The 22500-nt window shown below is 37.7% G+C and overlaps 4 protein-coding genes across 5 annotated transcripts in view; 1 reads left to right on the top strand and 3 right to left on the bottom strand.

Annotated features, from left to right (window-relative positions):
• The window catches only part of LOC138044678 (uncharacterized), a 5876-nt gene extending 1784 nt beyond the window's left edge, over positions 1-4092 (bottom strand). The window contains exons 1-7 of the mRNA XM_068891131.1: positions 3983-4092; positions 3637-3811; positions 3122-3279; positions 2360-2533; positions 1097-1466; positions 380-638; positions 34-227 (exon numbers count right to left, since the gene is read on the bottom strand). Coding sequence (XP_068747232.1) covers positions 34-227; positions 380-638; positions 1097-1466; positions 2360-2533; positions 3122-3223 — 1099 coding nt within the window. The 5' untranslated portion in view covers positions 3224-3279; positions 3637-3811; positions 3983-4092. The remainder of the gene's footprint in view (positions 1-33; positions 228-379; positions 639-1096; positions 1467-2359; positions 2534-3121; positions 3280-3636; positions 3812-3982) is intronic.
• Positions 3905-5661, bottom strand: LOC138044679 (uncharacterized). Its single transcript, XM_068891132.1, has 2 exons — positions 5001-5661; positions 3905-4131 (listed from the first exon to the last, which is right to left on the bottom strand). The coding sequence occupies exons 1-2, from the start codon at positions 5610-5612 to the stop codon at positions 4027-4029; spliced, it is 717 nt and encodes a 238-aa protein (XP_068747233.1). The 5' UTR covers positions 5613-5661; the 3' UTR covers positions 3905-4026.
• Positions 5662-5800: 139 nt separating this feature from the next.
• LOC138044677 (sterile alpha motif domain-containing protein 3-like) lies at positions 5801-13030 on the top strand. Of its 2 annotated transcripts, none has more exons than XM_068891130.1 (8): positions 5801-5955; positions 6837-7058; positions 8123-8323; positions 9289-9379; positions 9556-9921; positions 10736-10934; positions 11335-11429; positions 12682-13030. In XM_068891130.1, exons 2-8 carry the CDS (start codon positions 6916-6918, stop codon positions 13027-13029), a joined length of 1443 nt encoding a protein of 480 aa, XP_068747231.1. In that variant the 5' UTR covers positions 5801-5955; positions 6837-6915; the 3' UTR covers position 13030. The 2 variants fall into 2 exon arrangements, with proteins under 2 accessions (XP_068747231.1, XP_068747230.1); XM_068891129.1 differs by lacking the exon at positions 5801-5955 and adding an exon at positions 6426-6474.
• A 6637-nt stretch (positions 13031-19667) lies between these two features.
• LOC138046638 (uncharacterized) lies at positions 19668-20108 on the bottom strand. Its single transcript, XM_068893240.1, has one exon. It carries the CDS (start codon positions 20106-20108, stop codon positions 19668-19670), a length of 441 nt encoding a protein of 146 aa, XP_068749341.1.
• Positions 20109-22500: the final 2392 nt, after the last annotated feature.

The following is a 22500-nucleotide window of genomic DNA, read 5'->3' as shown; positions in this document are numbered from 1 at the left end:
AAACAAACAAACGAACAAACAAAAGTGTCATACCTGGTCCAACTTCAAGTGAGTTTCTTAAGAAATTCCCAGCTGATGCTTGAAGCAAGTATGCCTGTAATGCCTGATGACGCTTTGCCAAAGAGTAGGTGATGTTCTTGAAGTTATTTATCTTGTCAACCAGCTTTTTAAAATAATTGTGTTTCGCTTCAAACCTCATCACCCAGTTCCTTACAAGTGGTCCTCTTCTAAAACATAAAGGGAAGTTAAGCTCTGTGTGGTGATAACACAAATATCTTCACACACACAACCACAGACTATGTATATTCTTCCCTTATGCTACACAGCCCATGACCCAAGCTAAGACATCAAAAGAAAAGTGTTGATTGAAAAGAATTACCTGATAATTTGTCTTGGGTAATGGACCATGTTATGGTGCTTTGGAATCAATGGTCTATCATGTAGCTCTTTGAATTCGTCAAGGTATTGCTCAACAAGAACTGCTAGGTAAGCTGCCAACCGAGTGCTTGCCACTGGTGAAAATACTATTTCTTCAATTCTAAGGAGGCAAAGGAAATTCTCCCAGTTCTCATCACCATCTGGAATCAAGTCACCAACAAGAATGGGAAGCATTCTTGCTAGGCACCACATCTGAGCAGCTAACAATGTGAACAAATAAAAAAATACATGTAGTTTAGTATTTATTATTTACTACTAACAGTTGAATGAGAACCCAAATTATGAAATGAAAGTTGCGTGTACCACTTACAAGAGTGTCTGGTTTGATACACAGTAAACGTTTGTCTCAAAAATGAATGTAATAAAAATCATAAATATTTTAAATAAATTGTTGCTAATAAATTAAGTATCGTCAGTTGTTTTGAGAGTGGGCTTGTTTATACTGAAAGATACCTCACACAAAACAAAGGTTTGTAAGGAATTATAGTGAACACTGAAAATTTTAAGGGTTTGTTATGATGATATCTGAGTTTAATACACTGTATTAACTGGCTGGCTTTCTTTGATCAGAATTATGCCAGTAATTAACTAAAAGTTATACATTATGCATTCCATACTGAGGCAGCTACAATAATAATATATTATTATTATTACACACCTGTCTGACTTAGAGATGCAGAGTCATTTGATAATGCTTGTTGCTTTATTGCACTTGGTTTATTGCTCATTTCCGGTGAACCATAATCAAATGTTGCAATTCTGTCATTTAGGGTTTCAAGTGTGAAGTATTCCTCTTCTCTGATACATTTCCTCAAAAGGAGTTTAATCTGAAGGGGTAGCACTCCTTCCAGCTGATCATGCATGACATCATGGTCAAGTCCATCCACTACATGGAAGTATCGTGACTGATTGAGGATGGATGTTCTCTTGACCCCATAGGCAGAAACCAAGGTTGGATCGGCCTGAACTAACTGACAGTGCCTGTCATGGGCAGCTCTTGTTCTCAGTTGGAACTGATTCTCTGTGAACTGCAATCATGCATAAAAAGAAACTGAATAAATGAATGAATGTATTTCAGTTTCTATAGCCTGCGAGCAGGCTCTCTCTCTCTGTGGTGGGACCCCAGTCCCATGGGGGTTCTTATCTACTCGCAGGCTACAGTTTCTATAAACATTATTAAAATTAAAATATACAATGATATTTCTGACAACGCCCACAGTGTCACGAATACAGTCTACCCAAGGTATAATGCTCACATGTATTTCAAGGATTGAGGAAGTTAATTTATTCTTATCATAAGTATCAGTCTTTGTGACTGTACTGATCAAATTAAGAAGAATTGTGATTCCTAAGAGAACCACCGATCTGTGCATTGGGCCCGAATTACTTAGTCTCTGGCCCACCCATTCTCACTTAATAAAAGGGTTGAAATTCTTGGGAGGTGTTGTGTTAAATGCTACTTTTCTGGCCTTGGAACCATTCTTACGCTCGAAGTAATTGCGAGTGCATGGTTGGACTTGCAACCTCTTTGCTGTGGACAAGAATAATTTTATCCATTTTCCCCTGGGACTCATGATTTTTCCATTGTTGAGGCTGTCCCAGTACACCTTGACAGCAAAAGCTGGCTAATGCTCACACTGTGAGTAAGGAATTGATTTTCATCAAAATGTTTAACTGAAGTGGGCAGGGCAGTCAATTAATAAACCGGGCCCATTCCATGTATTGGTGGTTTTCATAGTAATTTGCATTGTGAAGTACAGGACTATAATTCCGTTCAATTTTGCCATGTTTTTTTTGTCCTAATTTTCAAAAACAAGCAAAGCATAAAACAACAACAACAACAAAAATTCATAAAACAACATTCTGGTTCTGTGCATGACATTCCCCTTGATTACTGAGGAAAATTTTAAACACTTTATACCTGTGTTTGGATATCATTACTTGTTGCCATGCAAACTCTACAAATTCTCAGGGAAGTAAAACTTTCAACAAATCCGCCAATCGAATGAGCCCCCAGGTTATCATCTGAGAAGGGGCCAATGCTGCCTCGAAAAAGCCTGTCTTGACCTTCCAAGTGGAAATTCACACCACAATCCTGCAAAACAATAAAACAAGTACAACAAACAGAAATGCCATGTAAATTAAGATAAAAATGACTATAGTACATCACTGTACATCACAGTAGTAGTTAGAATCCTTCCAAACCTGGTGTTGCTTGTCCCTTCCTCACTAATTAAGAGGTTTACAGAAAACAATCACTTAACCAGTTATACATGTCACTGAACATTATAATAGGCAGCTGGCACCAAGTGCAGTAAAATGTGTATATTAATTAAGCAATCCAGGATTGCAGTGTACCTGTTTTACTTCTGTCAATCTATATGTACTTCTGGTTTTTCTGAACTGTCCACAAAAAAGTGTCCACCAAAAGTTCTGGATGCTATAAATGTTCACTTACAATACAAGCACATAAGTGTGATGTTGAATTCAACTTTCAATTGTGCAAGAAAGTAATTTTACACAAACACATGGAAGGAAAAGTAATCATTACAGCAATATCATTGATCCTGGTCTCATTTGTCACAGTCCCTTGATTCCCATGCATAACTATGAATAATTCCAAACCCTTAGCTTAGAAGCACAAATTTACAAATACATGTATATTATTATTGCATGTACTTACTGATTCAAGAAAGCTTAAGTCCCGCATAAAGGGTTGCAGAATTCTGTTCATTCCATAAGTGCTTATCAGAGATGTTTTACACAGGGCTACAAGTTGAACCATGTTGATAACTGAACGGTATTGTGGACTTAAATTCCCAAGAATGAAGTAAAATGCTCCTAAAGATATATAAAACACACTGTGGGCAAAATAAAAAAAGGTCCATGCATTCCGTTGCTGGTACATGTATTTACACGTAAGAACTCGTAGTTCAATATTTTTTGGCAAAAAAAAAATAATATTATAAGAACACAAGTATCAAATTATACACCCATGGGTACCACAGGCTAATTGTGAGTGGTGGTGTCTGAAATCACATTTGAAAGACACATTACGCCTTGGTTTCTACATTATTCACTGACAGCTATCATTTTTGTTAATAATAAGGCACAAAGTACTGGTATATTACTTGAAAAACAGTTTACAAACTGTATCAACTGTTATACTTATTTACATTGTACATTTCTGTAATTTACCTATTTTGTGTTTTTTGGTCTTTGATCCAAGTGGATTGGTGACTTGAAAGTCATCATAGTAACAGTGTAAGACAAGTGCATGAGGATCATGCCCAAAAAGTCCATGGGACTTGAAGTCTTCACCATCACAATAGTCTCTCAAGTAGTCATCAGTACTTGTGTGAGGATTTTGTACCTTAACACAGTGGGCATGATACAATCATTCCTTTAGAAATTAAATCTTTTTCCTTCACTGACAAACAACAGATCCATTTCTAAAATAATCCGGAAACCCTGTTGGTATACGGCAATTCAAGAATAACTACTGTTCACAAAATTTAATTGCAGAGGACAACATCTCACATACCTCAGAAAGGATGTCTGGATGACTGAGCAAACCTTGGAGTGTTTTCAGTATGGGAATGTAGTGAAAGGTTCTTTTACAAGCCTCAGTTTTTGTCGCCCCCTGACCATTCGATACTCTGCCCGCTGACTCAATATTATTTCCTCAGGCTCCTGTTGAAAGTAAATAGTATCTCCCAGTTGCCCTAGCTGTAAAACTCTATTTGAAAACAATGCCGCACTATCAGCCTTTGATATGAAAAAAGTTTCCATTTTCATATTCATACAAAACATTATTATACATCAGACTCACTATGAAAAATCTGATTGGTCGAGAGTATTCAATCAATTCACAATAGCTTGTGAACTTGACATGATAAATGTAATATCTGCTGCAGATATAACATTTATCATGGCAAGTTCAACGTCTGCCTGGTTACTAAGCCCCTTGGAGTGTTCTCCTCAGAAACAAAATGCCTGAATGCTTCGCTTCTGTTTCTGAGGATGAATTATGTGAAAAATGTATAATGAAACAATTATTGAATTCGGTTTTCGCATGATATCATGAATTATCAAAACCTCGTGTCTGTGTTATCTGCCTCAGCCTTCGGCTCCAGCAGATAACACAGACCTCGGTTTTCATAATTCATGATATCATGCTCAACCTCATCTAATAATTGTTTATTGTCATTCAGAGAGGTTTTTCACTTGTTGTCCCTTTGAAAGAAAGTGTTTTTGCATCTTGGAAATGGCCCATCAGACCTTTTACTCACATTGATATGATAAGAAAAGAGGAATATATAAAAAATATTCCTGAAGGAATGGAAAAATGACCAAATGAGTCAATTCAGATGAAATCTTCACTTTGGTGTTAAACGTCATTGTCAAGTACTCAGCTGAAGTACTCTCTTTTTCAAATATTGCATGTACATGTACTAACAACTCTAGGTTGTTCTTCTATGCAGAAAGCAAAATGACAGATATTATTAGCAACAGGTCAATTTTAATAGCAAATTAAATAAGCCTTGTCTTGCTAAACTTACCACATAGTTGAAGTTATTTTTAAAGTATTGAACTTGTTGATATTCATTCATCAAGGGTTGCCTGGCCTGAGTAAAGAAGTTTGGCTGTTCAAGAACACCACTCAAACCTTCAATATCTGCAATTTCTAGGCCGTTTCTTTCCAAGCATGAGGTGATTCCCTCCCTCAGATGCTCCAAAGTACTTTCCACCACATCCCCTGTGCTGTCAAGAATTGCATCGATTCCACGCTGGCTTAGCTGATTTTCTTCTTTGGTTTTTAAAAGAAACAAAGCTAAAAATCTGGTCATTTTATCTAACATGTTGTTCGGCCCCTCTTCTTTGTTATACTCCTCTGCATGGACCTCATCATCGCTTGAATTTACGTCGAGAGTGCCATTGTCCTCTTCTATGTCGACGTCTTCATCATTTTGTGGTCTATCAACAAGATTATTCCAGGTGTGTTTTCGCTGAATATGTGATTTAAATGAGTTAAATTTCTTAAATGATTGGCCACAATCGCCACATGTTATCGTGAAGTTTGGCTCGTGACTGTGAATAAACTTTATATGACTAAGGAGCTTCTTAAAGGTATTACCGGCGAAGCTAGCACAGTAACAACATCGGAACGCCATTGTGCTGTTTATTTTTCGCGCCGTGGCGGGAGATTGGTGACGTACACGCTTTGTGTTTATTGCGAAGTTTTGAACCCTTGAACCCTCTTGAACCCTTACGTATCTCATGTGACGTCGGCGAACCAATCACTGATTTAAAAATGCGCGCGCAAAAATAACGTATAAATACTAAGCTCCGCATCGGATTCCTCTCGCTCGTTCTCGCTCGTGGGTTTTTCGATTTTGTGGTGTTAACTGCATTATTTTTCCTTTAAATTGAAAATCATGGCAATGAAAACAGCTGAGGACGTAAAGACATGGCTCGTTGAGCACGATTTTGAAGAGTATGCCTCGAAATTTCACGGTAAGTAATCACAGACAATGATACTTAGTATCGTGTACTTGACCCGTTGACCGAATTCATTGTATGTAGATATTACATTCAAATCAGTCAAATACCGGTGCCAACGTAAACAAAGAAGCCAGTTTTCGTCTTGTGGATGTTATGCAGAACGTAAATCATCGGTTAACTGAAAAACATCGGGCTTGTTATTTGCATAAGCGTGCGTTTTGGGGGGAATTCAGCACAGGCCAACGAATTAACTTGCTTTTCCTTTGGAAATTAAGTGATCTTTCAGATCATTAGTTCTTAGCTCGTACGTTTTTAGTTTACTTTCGTATTTGTAGTTCGTTATGGAGAGGAAGCTCGATAAACGGGCAACCAACAACTGGAAAGATGAGACAGGCGGCCGACCTAGCACGCAACGGATTTACGTGTAAAAATGTCAATATTCCTCAAGATTTAAAAATTATAGAAAAAGGAATCCGGAGAATGCAAATTTCTACGTTATTAAACGTTGCATTTACCGCGTGGGAAAATGAGGTACGTGCGGGTGACTTCGAGTACGGAAATCCGGGCTGGGAGGGAGGGTGGGGGTTAATAAAAGTCTTGCTATCTGTAAGGGCTGGGGGAAGAGGGGTTTCTGGAATAACCCATGTCATAGTTCCAACAAGTAATTATTACTCATTTAAAAAAGTCAAGCAGTATTCAGCACTCAATTAATCATTCCCAAGTGGTGGCAGTTTAATTTAATACAGGTTCAACTGTTGATATATTGATTGTTAGAAATAACCTGCCGCTTTCAGCACAATTTTCTCAAAAGAATTATGTTTGTAAGCAATTACACCACAACATAATGTTATTCTTATTTTTAAGTTGTTGTTATTGTTATGATTACTTAACAGAGAATGCCATCGATGGAGAGGCTCTTTATGTCTTACCGAGAGAGCCGTAGAGCAGCTCATACCAGTAATTGGCCACCGGATGAAGTTTCTCAATGTACTTGAGAAGCTTCGAAAAAACTGCCCACCAGCTGGTGGAGATGTTGTTGAAACTGTGCTAGAGAGTCAGACCCTGGCCCAAGCTGGCCCCTCTGACAAGGAAAGTGATAAGCAAACAAGCTTAAGGTACAGTCGTGTTTGTCATCATTATACATGTAACTGATGCTTTGGAGGTTCTTTAAATAATCTACTTTACCCTCATGTACAGTAACATGTCTCTTGGGTAGCATATACCTGAGGTATACAGTCAACAATTCACTTAGTAACCTCTTGGGTAGCATATACCTGAGGTATACAATCACCATTTCACTTTGTAACCTCTTGGGTAGTATATACCTGAGGTATACAATCATCATTTCACTTTGTAACCTCTTGGGTAGTATATACCTGAGGTATACAATCATCATTTCACTTTGTAACCTCTTGGGTAGTATATACCTGAGGTATACAATCATAATTTCACTTTGTAACCTCTTGGGTAGTATATACCTGAGGTATATAATCATCATTTCACTTTGTAACCTCTTGGGTAGTATATACCTGAGGTATACAATCATCATTTCACTTTGTAACCTCTTGGGTAGTATATACCTGAGGTATACAATCATCATTTCACTTTGTAACCTCTTGGGTAGTATATACCTGAGGTATACAATCATCATTTCACTTTGTAACCTCTTGGGTAGTATATACCTGAGGTATACAATCATCATTTCACTTTGTAACCTCTTGGGTAGCATATACCTGAGGTATACAATCATCATTTCACTTTGTAACCTCTTGGGTAGCATATACCTGAGGTATACAATCATCATTTCACTTTGTAACCTCTTGGGTAGTATATACCTGAGGTGTAGAATCATCATTTCACTTTGTAACCTCTTGGGTAGTATATACCTGAGGTATACAATCCATAACTCGATGTCACCATTTTACTTTGTAACCTTGGATAGCACACACTGTAGTCACTGTCGCTGCGCTGTCAAGCCAGTAGACGTGGAAGCTCATACCTCCTCATTCATGCATTCTATTTAATTAATTTTGTTATTGTGAAGCCCTCACCATTATACCTTCAAAATCTTGATTTTTTACTATAATCCAAAAGTAGTTCACATACATACATACATACATACATACATGTGTGTGTATAATTACGTATTAATCCATGAGTGATGCCGCTTTCTTCAAAGGAAGCGCCCAGCAGTCAGTCCATTGCAGTCTAAAGGAGATGTGACTCTGAATGCAAAAAAGCCATGGCCTACCACTCTTGTTTTGCCCAGAAATCTTCGACCTGATGTTGCAAGAGTGTTAAGCGATGGAGAAAAACTAACCAACAAGCAGCGCATGTCTTTCATTAGAAGCCTTTACGACCATTTTTCACTTTATACTCTGTAAGAAACAACTTTTTTTATATATATTTCTCTTCTGTTAATAACTACCAAATTAGGGTCCTTTAAATAGGAGTGTGGATAAAAGTTTCAAATCTAGTTAAAGTGCTCCAGATAATCACTTTTTGCACCCATCTCTTTTGTTCAGTCTCCTTCAATGTCAGTATAAACAGTAAGGAAGAGTGGGAAAGTGACTGCTTTAAATTTGAAAGTCCTTGTACTCAATCCCTTACTCATACTCAGATCTAAAGGTCTCTATTGTAGAAAAGGCTAACCCTGCCCATTTCACAATTTTGCAAAAACACAATTATCCAGTTAACCCATTTACTCATTGGAGAGAGACTTAACAGATTTTACTCTGTCTAACACCAAACAATTTTACTTGACTTGTTTAACTGGGGGCGTCCTGGGGCACCCAATGAGTGACTGGGTAAAAACTTAAATATTTAATCTTTATCATTGTATAAGTGGAATGCACAGGAAGCAAATCAGAATGCCCCTATTCTTTGTGGACCAATCATATGTCAGGATATGCACTCCAACAATTCTAAGGCACACCGTGACAAATATTGTCACTGTCTTCTGAAAGTTATATCTCCTTTTTTCAGCTTTAAAGGGCATTAATTTTGAGATGTCAATTTGTTAAGCAGTCCCCTCGTTAATCCATTGGCCCCTGGGTGTGAGACTTTTTACTCTATCTTGCGCCAGACAATTTTACTCGTCAACAGGGGGTGTCCTAGGGCATTTGAGGTGTTAATGGGTTAAAATTAGAGAGCTTAAGCACAAGGAGCGGTGTTTTTATTGATGACTTGGTCGCCGTCTGTGTTGACAAAAACAACGCATGCTTAAGCTCTCTAATGGGAGATAACAATATCTCTTTATTAGTACCACCGGTACTGTTACTACTTATACAAGGATTTAGTTTGTGTTCATTTCAATTTGAATTTATATTCATTTGACTGATGTAGATATCCTACAAGAGACCAGCTTACAGGTGTTTCAGAGCTAATTGTAAGGACATACCCTGCCCTAAAAGACAAATCTGTTGGAACAGGATATGTAAGTTGAGTTAATATTGTAGCATATCCATGCGTGTACACATATTTTCCTTTGTAGGTACATGTACATTTAAATGTGGCTCAGCTGACCTTGTAGTATTTCAATATTACAAAATAATGTAAACTCCCTTTCAGTTCTAACTAAATGTGTAATTTGCAACGTTTGTTTATATTCAGGATTCTTGGTTTGCTCAACTTTACGAAAAGTTCAGAAATGAAAGGAAACACCTAGTAGATGATCCTGCAGTTATTCTGCGAAAGAAAAGCAAAACAAGTGCAGCAGTAAAAGGAAAATTTGTTTCTGCAAAGTTAAGGCGTGGGGCCTTGAATTGGGAGCCACCCTACCCAGAAGGGGAGGATGAAGCCTCTATGAAAAAGCACAAAGAGGCTCTTGAAACAGAATGGCGGAGGAGAAATCCAGACATGGAGAAGGTTGAACATCGCATGATGTTGACATTCCCTGACAGGAGACGCCAGATGAACAAGCAAATTGAGATCACTGAGCTTAAGGCTGAATATCCATCCTTATTTGATTTCTCTCAGGTAGTGTGTCTACTTAATTGTTATGTTTACAGTGTAACTTGTTGATTTTTTGTGGGTGGATTTTATTGTGCTGACTTACAGCTGAACTTGAAGTTTGGTTTGTGGCTTGGTTTTATTCCTTGTAATCTACAGAAGACAAAATGAGCAATATGTGCATGTACATGTGCAAGTTCATTAGAATCAATAATAATAATAAATAATAATAATAATAAATAATAATAATAATAATAATAATAATAATAATAGAAACATCCACATAAAATGTTGTATATTTGATATCATTATCATTATCCTAGTATATATATATATATAGGATAATGATAATGATATCAAATATTATATACAACATTTTATGTGGATGTTTCTATTATTATTATTATTATTATAATTATTATTATTATTATTATTATTATCATTATTTATTATTATTATTTATTCTAATGAACTTTTTCCCCAAAATTGTCAACGGACACTGTCATTGAAAAGAGGCTGCTACATCTACATACATGTATGTATATCACTAGGATAATGACTAATAGTGATCCACATGTATATGTAGGTTTGGAATCACCAGAAATAATTTTGGTTGAGCAGCCATCTAACATTTTGACATGAATGTGTGCACTTCCCTGATTTATATTGTATGTCCATCTAAACAAAAATTGACATTTTTTATCATTCCTGTCATGTTACATGTATTTTGTGTTACTCATTCCCTTGTCAACCAATTTTCAACATATTTACCCTTGCTGCTACGCTCTGACCAAGTATGATCTTGTAGGAATCTCTTACTAGTCCATTATTACCTTGCCAGATTCTAGCTGAATTTGAAAGAATACTGGGCTTGGAAACAAGCATTTTGGGGACCTTTAAGGCCAACTTTGATCAAGTATCAGATGGAATAATTCATATGGCCAAACAAAAAAAAGGGAAAGCCTCAGGAGAAATGGAGCAGTGGCTTGCTATGTTAAAAGATGAATTTGGGGATGATGCTGATATGGAACCCTCTGCAGGTACATGAACATTATTATTACTTAATGTACAACTACTACATTATGCTCAGCCCATGTACAGTGCAGTACCAGACTTGGGGTCATGTATACAATTACAGCTGATAGAAAAAATCACAAAATAAAGGGCATGGGTTTATGAATACGTAATTTCTTTGAGAAAAAAATGCTGCACCTTATAACCGAAAAACTATGCTATACATGTATGTACATGTACAGGTAGCAGGTACAGCAATCAATCTTTGTTTGCTCTGAAAATGACAGCAATTTGCCAAAATTGTTTTTTGGAGGATCTCTATTATAGATCAAGAAATTTGCTGCACCAAATTGTTGCAGTGAACCAACATTACAGTCCTCCATTATCATGAGATGATCTTACCACAAGTATTGATTGTTTTTCCAGATGAAAAGGCTGAGGTTGCCATGGCAGTGTTGCCACTTCTTTTGCAAGCAAAATCTGGGGTATGCAGCCACAAAGATTTTGTGGAATTCATTTCTGTGAGTATAAAACTTATTCTGAAATGATTGGGATGTGAAAAGGGTGATAGGATTACATGTATAAGGTTTGAAAATATTGTCAAACCCCAGTATAATAGGGACCATAAGATCTGGGATGAGAACTACTATGCGACTTTTCTGTCCTGGGCTTGCGCATAAGGTTTGGAGGCCGACATTTTTCAAAGTGCGCATGCTCACAACAGAAAACTTGTACTTATAGTAGGTAGTCCTTGTCCTCCGATCTAAAGGTCCCTAATGAACCCCTTTATCAAAGGTAGTATACATGTAACATTCAACTACAGGTACCATGTTCTTAAGCCTGGTGAAACTTGTATTGAAATCTACAGAACACAACCCCAATACAACAAACCCAGAGTTATAATGAAATCCATTATATTATAGGTATGTAACAAATGCAATTCAGATCAGGCTCAAACAGTTAAATAACACCAGAAACCCATAAGGTTTGAAACGTGTAACGTGCGTTCACAGCTTCCAAATATTCAGTGCCAAGTACCATATTTAGAAACCCCTCGCTCCAGTTAATTTCGCGCGAGAACATTGGTGGTATTGCGTCACGGTGTTCTTGCGAACTGATTGGTTGAATGTTTCTCTCTTGTTGTTCCAAATATGGTACTTAGCAAATTGAATATTCAGAAGCTTGTTTCCCAGCACACAAGGGGCCGTTACACGTTTCAACTCTTATGGGTTTATGATAACACTCAAATGAAAATCACAATGATAAGCCATCATGATGGCTGTTTTCACATGATCATCCACTGTGATGAAGCCTCTTCCTACGAAAACAACCGATATGTGGAATGGGTGGGAATTTACGTCTCAGCCCCGCCCACCAAGTTCACTAAGAGGTTTTGGTAGAACCGAGCTCTATAAGGCTCTATAATCGTGGAAAAGTTCTTGGAGGAGACTTGAGAATGAAGGTTACACAAGACATTGGAAAAGGGGGGAACTTCACCACAGTTATCTTTGTGGGAAGTTTTTCTGCGAATGCCAAAGAAAAGAGAGAAATTTTGAAAACGTGTTTCCCCATTGTTGCATTTGTTGTAGTACACCTTAAGCCTGTGGGGAAGAAAGTTCATCAAAATGGTTAACGAAAGTGGGCGGGTAATTCTGGCCTATTTTCATAATATTTGGATTTCCATGACACTGTATTCTGAGTCTTTGTGAACATTTATGAGAATTTTAGATCACAGCATTTAAGTTTCTAATTTATTATTTCTTAATTTAACAGGAAGAATCAAATTCCATAAGGACTGCTGAAAGTCGGGACAAACCTTTTCCTTTTCTCCTGTTCAGTGGAAGCCTGCAGTCTCCAGGAAAAGTCCACTTGGCTGCTGACAAGCAGATTATTTGTACTTTCGAAAAAACTCTGATGGAATCAACCCTTGCCCTCTTGGCAACATACTATGTTTTCATGTTTAATTATCCTCCAGGTTTAAATAATTTTTATTTGTATCTGCAAAAGTGCATTTTGCAAATCCAGGATGGGAGAAAGTTGCCTTCTTCCATAATATCATTTGTTAATTCCCTTCATGACTTACAGAGTAGAGTGCATTCGATTAACCCTATCCCGGATTAAGAATACGTACTGAGATGATTTAAAATGGTATGTTTGGCGTTTTCAAGCAACTAGGATAATAAAGATATGTTTAAAATAGCATTTTAGCAAGTGTTTAATAATTTAATGTGAATCTACGTAAAAACGAAGGATTTCTAACTTCTATTTCATGCATTCCTATTCCAGAATATGGTCAATCGAACACACCCATAATGTTTCATCTGAGTTCATTGTCAACAGCTTACAAAAAATATAATTCCTTTAGATTTCAAGAGCTCTTCAAAAGCCCTTGAAGAGAACAAATTCTGCTGAAAGTGGTTGAAAACTCCTTGAATGTTTGCTTGGATGGGACAATATTAGATTATATCAACTTAACTCTAAGCAGAAGCTCATGATCTTGAAGGGTTTAACTCTGGTTCAGAGCTAGGGTTTTTGAGTTTAAAAATTCCATATTTGGATGTAACATACTGTAGCTCATGCATTTTCCTGCACATGCAGTTTCAATCTTATTTTTGTACATATTTGGGCATAAAATTGGTGTCCTTAAAAACACCATGCAGCTTTGTGGCAAGTTGCACTGACTTCAAGGTCATTGGGCTGTAGACATTAGAAATCATTAAAAACAACAAAGAAATTAAAATTAGTGAAAACAAAAAAATAGACCTCCTATATCTTGCTGGAAGACCAGTAACACAACACTCAATATTTTACTTAATTCATATTGAGTGAACTTTTAGGTTGGCCTTCAAAACTGAGGTATATGAGAAGAAAAATGGATAGAAAGAAAGTGAATTCTTCATAATTTAGCTTTCTTTAAGAGCATTTTATAGATACAAAACATTAAGAGTGATTAATTTAACCCATGAAGAGAGGTGTGCCAGCACCTATTATACCAAAGTATGGTCGCCACTAAGATTCTTCTGTTTTTATTCAAATTAGACCTTGATGCCTCGTTCAAGACAATATTATTTTCAATTTTAAGCTACATGTATAGAAAGAGGCTATTTTGGAATAAGCTGTATTCATATTTGGTCATGGATTAACTAAAGACTAAAATCAATGAAAGTATTTTGAACGTATAAAGATGATGTATATAATTATGGTGTAAATGAGGTGATTTTTAATCAGATGAACTTTTATTCAGCTGGAAATGTAATTTTGGTTTACTCAATATGTAGGGTACTTGTATTCATCTTTTTTACTCAATACCTTGAGTACAGTTAAAACTCATTGTATGAGTAAATTTGTGTTTTACTCAAAATGTAGAGTACTTCTTACTCAATTTATGAGTAGATAATCAGTTTACTCAAAATAAAGAGTCAGTATGGATGCATCTCTCTTGAGTACTTTTACCTCGAATTTTGAGTTAATGTTACTCAGTGTATGAGTACTCTGACTCATACAACTGAGTAAGTTAACTCACCCTGAGTAAACTTACTCCATTCCGTTAGTATAAAGTACTCAGCATCTCTGCTACAGGTTACTCACTATATTGAGTCACTATGGATGCAACGATTTACTCACTATTTTGAGTTCAATTTACTCGGCTTTTTTTGCTGTGAAGGCAAACAAGGGAAGGGGCCCCCAAAAATATAACAAAAATAACGAAAATAACAATCATCGCAAAAGTCACGAACAAAGCAAACGGCAGCAGCGAGAATAACATTTCTTCAAGGCAGACAAGGGAAGTGGCCACCACAAATAACAAAAATAACGAAAATAACAAATTTAGCGATATTAACAAATTTAGCGAAAAAATCATGACGTAGCCGTGGTTTTTTGCCAAAACTCACTAATGAGTGGTCTACAGTAACGTCAAACGTATCGAACTTTGGGTTTGAATTTTGGTTTAATAGTCTAGTGAGAGACAATAGCTTAAATTGTCTAGATAAGTGCGAGCATCACTTCTCCATTTCGTCTGTAACCCGCACGTCAAATATAAATCTATTTTCCTGCACAGCATTGTGTTATTGGCGTTCTTTTCAGGTTATTGTCCTAAAGCTAGATTATTGTTAATTCCTTTTGTCCAATGTTTTAGTTTGTGTCCGAATGACCCAACTTGGCTAATGAATGAGAAATCCTCAACAGAAGTCGCTTGGAGAACTATCAACTCACCTGAACAACGACATCTGGTAAGAAACTCCAGCCCACAACCCAGCGCATACCCTGGATTCCAGAGGTTATTTTCTCACCATGAAAAGAGCGAGTCACGAAGCGGCGAGAAAAACCTCTGGTACAGGCTGTTAACCTTTCTGAACATGCCGCCCCAATTACGTTGCGCTTTCCACTTCCAGAGTCAATCTTTGACACTGGAGATTTCATTGGTCGATCGACAAACCGTTTTTTATAAGGATTGCCATTGGTTAAGTCGAGGGGGACGATCAAACCGGTTTTTCACTGGAGTAATAAAAGAAGACTATGAACGGTACAGTAGCGATAGCGACACGATAATCACAAATTCATGGCTGGCAGATTGAGGTTAATTCGTCTCATTGACGCTGGATGAATGTTTGCTGTTGGTGGCCTCCTGAGGGGGCGTAATCGAACAAGCACTCTGATTTTGTTTGGGAATTTGACGAAGGTGTGACTGAGCTTCTGACATCTTTACACCTCAATGCCTCGAGTCAAATTGAAACTGCTCCAGGGACTCGTAAAGTTCTTTAATTTTTTTCAGTTCTAATTCTAGGACTTGAATGCACGTTTGCATTTGTAACAAGCGTGAAACGCTTCGACAAAAAAACTCAAAAACGATGTATCGCACAGACTTGAGTACTGGTGAGGCGACTTATGAATTTGTCTCTTACAACATTCCAAGTTTTCGGCTTATTTCATTAAACAGTTTCGATTTTATTTTTTTGTTACGTGACAGTGACAACGATTAATTCACTCCACTGTGAGAATTTCCCAGTAGAGTGACTCGTAAACATTGCACAAATATTTTTATCACGTGGATAAAACCGGTTTGCCCAAGTTTCTAAAATAAACTCTTACTCTGGAAGTCAATCAAAATAAGTTGGTTTGCATGGAAGTGAGGTTTTTAACGGCCTGTACCAGAGGTTTTTCTCGCCGCTTCGTGACTCGCTCTTTTCATAGCGAGAAAATAACCTCTGGAACCCAGGGTACCCAGCGCATGGTTTGTCCTTGACAAAACTCTGTAGTTGTTATTGTCTTAACCTGTCACGAGAGAAAATTAAACTCAATTTTCCATTTCCTCCTCTTCAAAGTGAGTCTCAGTGCTAAGTTTTTGTGATAGTACCGGTAAGGTAACCGATCAAGTCGCCCGAAATTCATCGCACCCGAAGTCAAGTAGCCCGGAACCAGAGTCATGTTGCCCGAAATTCATAGTCATGTCGCCCGAAATCCTAAGTCATGTCTCCCAAAATTTTATCGAGTGTATAAATTTGAAGAAAAGCAACAACTTAAGTAAATCGTAAAATGTTGTGTCCGCTAACCTATGCAAATATGAAGATAAACAAAGACTCAAAATATCGCTGTTCATTTCAGCGTTGTTCGTTGCTACGTTCTGAACTGTTCATGCTAAAGTACAGATTCTAGAAATAATAAGCGGAACACTCTCAGTTATAAGAATTTTTCACACATATCACTAAAATACATCAAGTTCTCTTAGTTTAATTTATCATAAAAAAAAAACTTTTACAGCGTTTTTTGTTGTTTATTGTTAACCACGCGAACAAAGCGTGTTGGCATCATTCTCCTTAGGATCAGACGTGGCATAAATTACCGCGAGTTGTTCCTTGTTTCCTCAGTCGGTGGCATGAAAATTTTGATCCGGTTAACCATATATAAAGAGGGTAAAGTAAAATCAGCAACCTCATTCTGAGATAATCAGCTAGCTGAAACACGAGATCGTTACGCGTACACCAAAGAATTACACAATGAGCCTTTATCCCTGTATCGAGTGCGGAAATGAAATTCGACCACGCCAGCAAGCCGTTCAGTGCGGTGATTGCGGCTTTTGGCAGCATCGTATCTGCGGGACTGGTATCGGCCAAGCCACCTACCGTTTGGCAGTAATCAGAGGAAGAATAGATTGATTGTGCGTTGCATGTTCTGTTGCGTCATCGAACCTAAGTGACCAGGACCACGCTACTGAGAGCAACAAGAATAGAGTTCGCCCAAAGTGAGAAAAGTTTAAGTCCACTGTTTGTCCCTTATTCTGAAACAAGAACTTAACCTTTCCAAGGTCCAGTCTTATCTTGAACGTTTTCCCTTAAACGAGTTAACGATAAAAATGAGGTTTTATTTTTGCTTTGCAGATCTTTCTTCAGAGTATCCGCCTCCTAGCAACATCAGCCAGGCAATGGATAATTTCTCCGGTGAGTATTAAACTTCGGTGAGTATAAAACTTAACTCTGGAGAGTATCAAACTTAAACTTTCCTCCTTCTCCACCCATGAGTAATTCATGAGTAATTCAGTAGTAAACTCAACCAGCTAAGCTAGTTTTAAAACCTTACCTCCTCCACGGGTGCTTCCCCCATCAGTATATATCAGTACAGTTGTAGAATGCTCGACCGTAAGAAGCTTATTTAACGTTAACTAGAACATTTCCACCTAGATGAGTTGGTGCGGAGGAATTTATACTGATGTGTGCTTTTGTACTCTTGTTTTAGAAATCACCCCTGATAATCTGCAGCGCGATGAACAAGAATCACAACAATCAACGATCAACGAGAGTTACTCAGTTAAACCTTGATTACTTCAGTAAACCTCTACATTTTCTTACAGATCGACTGAAGTTGATGGCAGACTCTGTCTTTCTTTAAAAATTAAAAAAAAAAAAAAATTAGCCGTCGTCGTTCTATTTTTCATTTTTTTTTTGGGATCGGGGGAGGGCTTAACCTAAAGAATATTCCAAGCAGTCATTCTTCGACAAGTAACACAAGTATTTATTGGTGTTGTTTATTGAGACACTACTCCTTTTTTACTTCAGGTGACCTCGTACCCCTACCAACTGCATTAGAAGAAGAGCAAAGCAGTTGACCTACCGAATAATAGATGATAGGACCATCCATCGAAAAAAAGAAGCTGATTGACTCAAGGGGCTTCGCCTACAATGTAAAGGAGCACGGGAAAGAGACCACCTATTGGCAATGTACGGTGCGCCCGAACGGGAATTACTGCAGAGCTACTGTGAAAGAAAGAAGTGGACAATTTGTGACGGGGAAAACAGTTCCACAACCACCAAGATTCTCGCTGCTGTGCAGGAGCAGGCGCTGCAGGTTGTTTTCAGGCCGGCCTTTGCAGTCATCGAAGAGGTGAGTATGCCAAACAAATAACCTATTTAAAATTCGGAAGATGAATCTTACGTTGTGTGTTCTTTCTTTACATGTCATTTACAGGTGCTCTTACACGAACACAACTCCGCGCCTTGTGATGCCCTCCCCAAACCCAGTTACATCGGCAGACGGGCAAGCAGACTGCGATAACGTCATAGGCCTGAAGATTGAGTCGACCTATATTTCGTCCTGGATGAGACTCACCTGCCCGACGACTTCCTACAAGCAGACGTCGAAGCAAGGAACCAGCAACATCTGGTATTTGCGGTTGCAGGGCAGCTCGAACTTCTTTCAAAAGCTAAAACATGGTACATCGACGGAACATTCAAAGTCGTCCGCCAGCCATTTACCCAACTGTTGACAGTGAATGCATTCGTCAGGTCCGGTGATGCTGCCAAACAAGTGCCCCTTGTATATGTATTGATGTCGTCTCGCAAAAAGAAGGACTACAAGAATGTAAGTTATTCAATATATACTTCTGTAGGGAAACACTAAAACTAATATTACAGCAACTTGACCGTTTTTCCGATGAAAATGAAAAGAATTTGCACCATAGTACAGGTGTTGAGAGCAATTTTGTCAAACTTCCACGAGAGCCATCCGTTCAAAAGATCGTCCTTGACTTCGAGCCAGCAATCTGGCCCGCGGCTAGAGAAGTTCTGCCCGGAGTACACATTTCAGGATGTTCTTTTCACTGGAACCAAGCAATGTGGAGAAAGGTTAGCAGCCAAAAAATAATACCCACCTGTTATACTAAACTACCCACTTGTGCCAAAATTTATTGAAACCCCTGAACCCATGACCTCTGCGATGCCAGTGCGATGCTCTACCAACTGAGCTTTGATGCTACTCAGTCGACCTGTTTGTCAGCAGCTTTATAAGGAGAATATTGGGCATTAATATACAAAAGAAACCAGCACATTCAGTATTTTGCACGAAAGACCTGAGATACGTCCCCAACCCCATGGATAGCCATGGTCTGGTGGGTTTTTTGCAGGTCGTCATTCCAATAAATAGAACATGACTGATTTCAAACTCTCTTTAACAAAAAGTATGAATAAATATTGAAATTAACATATAATCTTGTTGTGAGGCAGTTACAATGCCCTTTTTTAAAATAATGGTTTATTTTTAGTCATTGTCGTGGGCGACAATGGCTGTTTTATTTAGGTCTGATCAGATTCCTCCACACAGCTCTGTCCTTAGCCTTCTGCTCCCAGAAACTCCGGTCTATGTCCAACCTCTCCAAGTTTCTTTTTACAGTGTCTTTAAATCTGAGCATTGGCTTATCCTGATTGCGTTTGCCCTCGTATAACTGTGAGTAGAGTAACTGCCGAGGGAGACGCTAACGATCCATCCTCTCAACATGTCCGAGCCAACTCATGTTCATCCGTTTTAGCATGTCCTCCATTAATGGTAGCCAGTACTGTCGCTCTGTACACTTTGCATTTCACACGGATAGACACATGTCGATTGTTCCACAGTCTCTTCCTCAATTTACCAAACACAGCACTCGCTTTTCTCATTCTGAGAGATAGTTCATCCTCCAGCCTGGAATTCTCCGATAGAGTACTCCCCAAGTACTTGAAGGTCTTGCACTTGACTAGTGGCTCTGTACCAATGCCGATCTCTTCTGGTAATGATGTTGATGATTGGAACTTTGGTGGTTGATAAAGGCACTCTGTCTTCTTGATGTTGATTTGGAGGCTGAATTGACTAGCTCCTCTTGCGAATTTCTCCACTGAAGATTGCATATCTTCCACACTATGTTCAACTAGAGCACTGTCGTCGGCAAAGAGCATTTATCTTACTATCTTTATCGATGTCTTACTCTTGGCTTTAAACTGTGCCACATTAAACAAGTCTGCTTCTTTCCTTGTTTGAATGTATACACCTTCTGAAATTTCTTTGAAGGCCACCTCAAGCATGGCTGCCAGATATAGCGAGAAGAATGTAGTTGCCAGCATACACCCTTGTTTTACCCCGTTGCTTACTGAAAAGTCATTAGATACTGAACCACTCATTGTCACGTTTGCTTGCATACCTGTATGGAGTGCCTCGATCAGGATGACAAACTTCTCTGTGCAACCATATTTCTAGAGTATCTGCCATAGACCTTGTCGCGAAACAGTATCGAAGGATTTTTTTTTTTCATTTTTTTAAAAATTTATTTATTTATAACAGATACAATACATAAGCGATCAAATTACTAATAACAAACACAATACATACCTTAATTAGTTATATAGTGTTTCCTTTTTCTTTTACTTACACAATGCCTAATCACATTACAATCCTACTAATCAAATTACAATCACTTCCTAAACCATGACACAATATGATTCCTACAAGAAAGAAATATTATATATTAAGAAACAAATTACAGTTAATTGTCCATTTACGTTTAAGGTATTATTTTTAATATTAACGTATTTTTCAATTTCAAACTTATTTTTAATCTTACGCTTTAGGCCAATTATTTCTTGTAATATGCTTGTCCTTCTGCAGTCCCACAGGTATAACTTAGCTATCAGTAACATATAATTTAGCAAGGGGCGTTTTGAATCTACAATGCCTATTATGACATCTTTTAAAGTAAGTAAGGGAAACAGGCTCTTTTGAGATAGAATGAACTCTTTCCAAAAAGTGTGCGAGTATAAACAGTTGAAAAAGAAGTGGCTGAGGGTTTCGGGATGAGACTTACAAAAGGAACAGTTGTCGTCTGTAGCAAATCCTATCTTGTATAATTTGGTATTAGTATATAATATAGAGGTAAGGACCTTGTACTGAAAGGCTCTAATATATGGTTCACAGCAAACAGAATGTGATAGAATATATGCTTTCTGTAGTTCGTCACCGGTTAGGTCAAATTCATGTTTTAGAGTTTGTCCCATGCTAGGAAATTGTGCTCTTGTGCTCAGCAACAGCGAGTAATAATCCTTTGACTTCTTTTTTAAGACATTAAAAGCCTTGTCATTAATCGCTAATGTAGGGGGGCTTGTCATAAAAGTGTAATTACACATTTTTAAATGAGAAGGTATAGCATGGCGAAGACCTGCCCAAGTTAAAAAGTTAACTTTACCAACATGCTTAGAAATTATATTATACGAGTTTAAGTTATTCAAATCAAAAAGTAGGTCATTTACGCAAATAATACCAGACTCGAAAAATGTCTTATAAAATACAGGTGCATTGTTTATGCGAATATCTTTATTATTCCATATTATGCCCTGCCAATCCTTTTCTGTGGAAAACTCGTCTCGAAATTCTGCCCACCATTGGAGCATCTAAGCATAAAACTGCGAGAGAATTTGTTTGATTTTATAGATCTTATTATAGATTATTATTTTATAGATCTTATTATGTAAAGCGCTATTGATCTTGTAATTGTAAATAGCGCTATATAAGCAATAATTTATTATTATTATTATTATTATTATTATTATTATTATTATCTTTTACATTGTAGTTACAGTGAAATAAGAAAAGACCCCCGAAACGCTTAAGCTGATGACGTATATAATCTTTCCACGCATCATCGTTTACACTGAATATTCTTTTTAACCACGCTAGTCTTAAGGATTTGATCATTGCCTCTAAATCAATCATTTTTTAAGCCGCCTTTTTCATATTCATTTATTACAGACAAGCGAGTTGTTTTATCCACACCTTTCCATAGAAATTTAAATAACAGCTGGTTTAATTCTTTAATAGCATCCTTAGGGGTGGGTAGAAGTGACGCAATGTAAACAAACTTAGGAATAATTAGAGACTTTATAACGGTCACCTTCCCATAGATGGAAAGACCCCTTGAAGACCAAATGTTAACAAGTATCTTAATGCTGTCTAATTTTTCAGTAATGTACGCCCTGCGCTTTGATTGGTTCGTCTGGCCATTTGATACCTAGTGGTTTGGTTTTATTTTGTCTCGAGGAGCCAATCCACATTCCTTCTGTTTTGATAGGGTATACTCTTAGGCCTGATATCGATAGCTTCTGAAAATCGTCAAGGAGTTTAAAAAGCGCGCGGGCTGAGTTGATGTCAGAGAGGACTGCTGTCGTGTCATCGGCGTATTGAAGTACTTTTGTCTCCTCCTTACCCATCCGGATACCTTTTATTTCTTTATTTTGTCGAACTGCAATTGCTAGTACTTCAGCTGCGATCACAAAGAGATAAGGAGAAAGAGGGTCTCCA

Source organism: Montipora capricornis, chromosome 4, assembly GCF_036669925.1.
Source record: "Montipora capricornis isolate CH-2021 chromosome 4, ASM3666992v2, whole genome shotgun sequence".
Lineage (NCBI taxonomy): Eukaryota > Metazoa > Cnidaria > Anthozoa > Scleractinia > Acroporidae > Montipora > Montipora capricornis.
The sequence above is the reverse complement of the archived record's forward strand: the minus strand, read 5'-3'. Positions and strand labels throughout refer to the sequence as shown.

Bases quoted from the DNA above. Each gene is read 5' to 3' on its own strand.
- LOC138046638 (XM_068893240.1), bottom strand. From the start codon at position 20,108: ATGCTCTTTGCCGACGACAGTGCTCTAGTTGAACATAGTGTGGAAGAT.
- LOC138044679 (XM_068891132.1), bottom strand. From the start codon at position 5,612: ATGGCGTTCCGATGTTGTTACTGTGCTAGCTTCGCCGGTAATACCTTT. The intron at 4,132-5,000 runs GTAAGTTTAGCA...TACTTTCAACAG, and splicing joins AAAATAACTTCAACTATGTG to GAGCCTGAGGAAATAATATT.
- LOC138044677 (XM_068891129.1), top strand. The intron at 9,922-10,735 runs GTAGTGTGTCTA...TTACCTTGCCAG, and splicing joins CCTTATTTGATTTCTCTCAG to ATTCTAGCTGAATTTGAAAG. The intron at 10,935-11,334 runs GTACATGAACAT...TTGTTTTTCCAG, and splicing joins TGATATGGAACCCTCTGCAG to ATGAAAAGGCTGAGGTTGCC.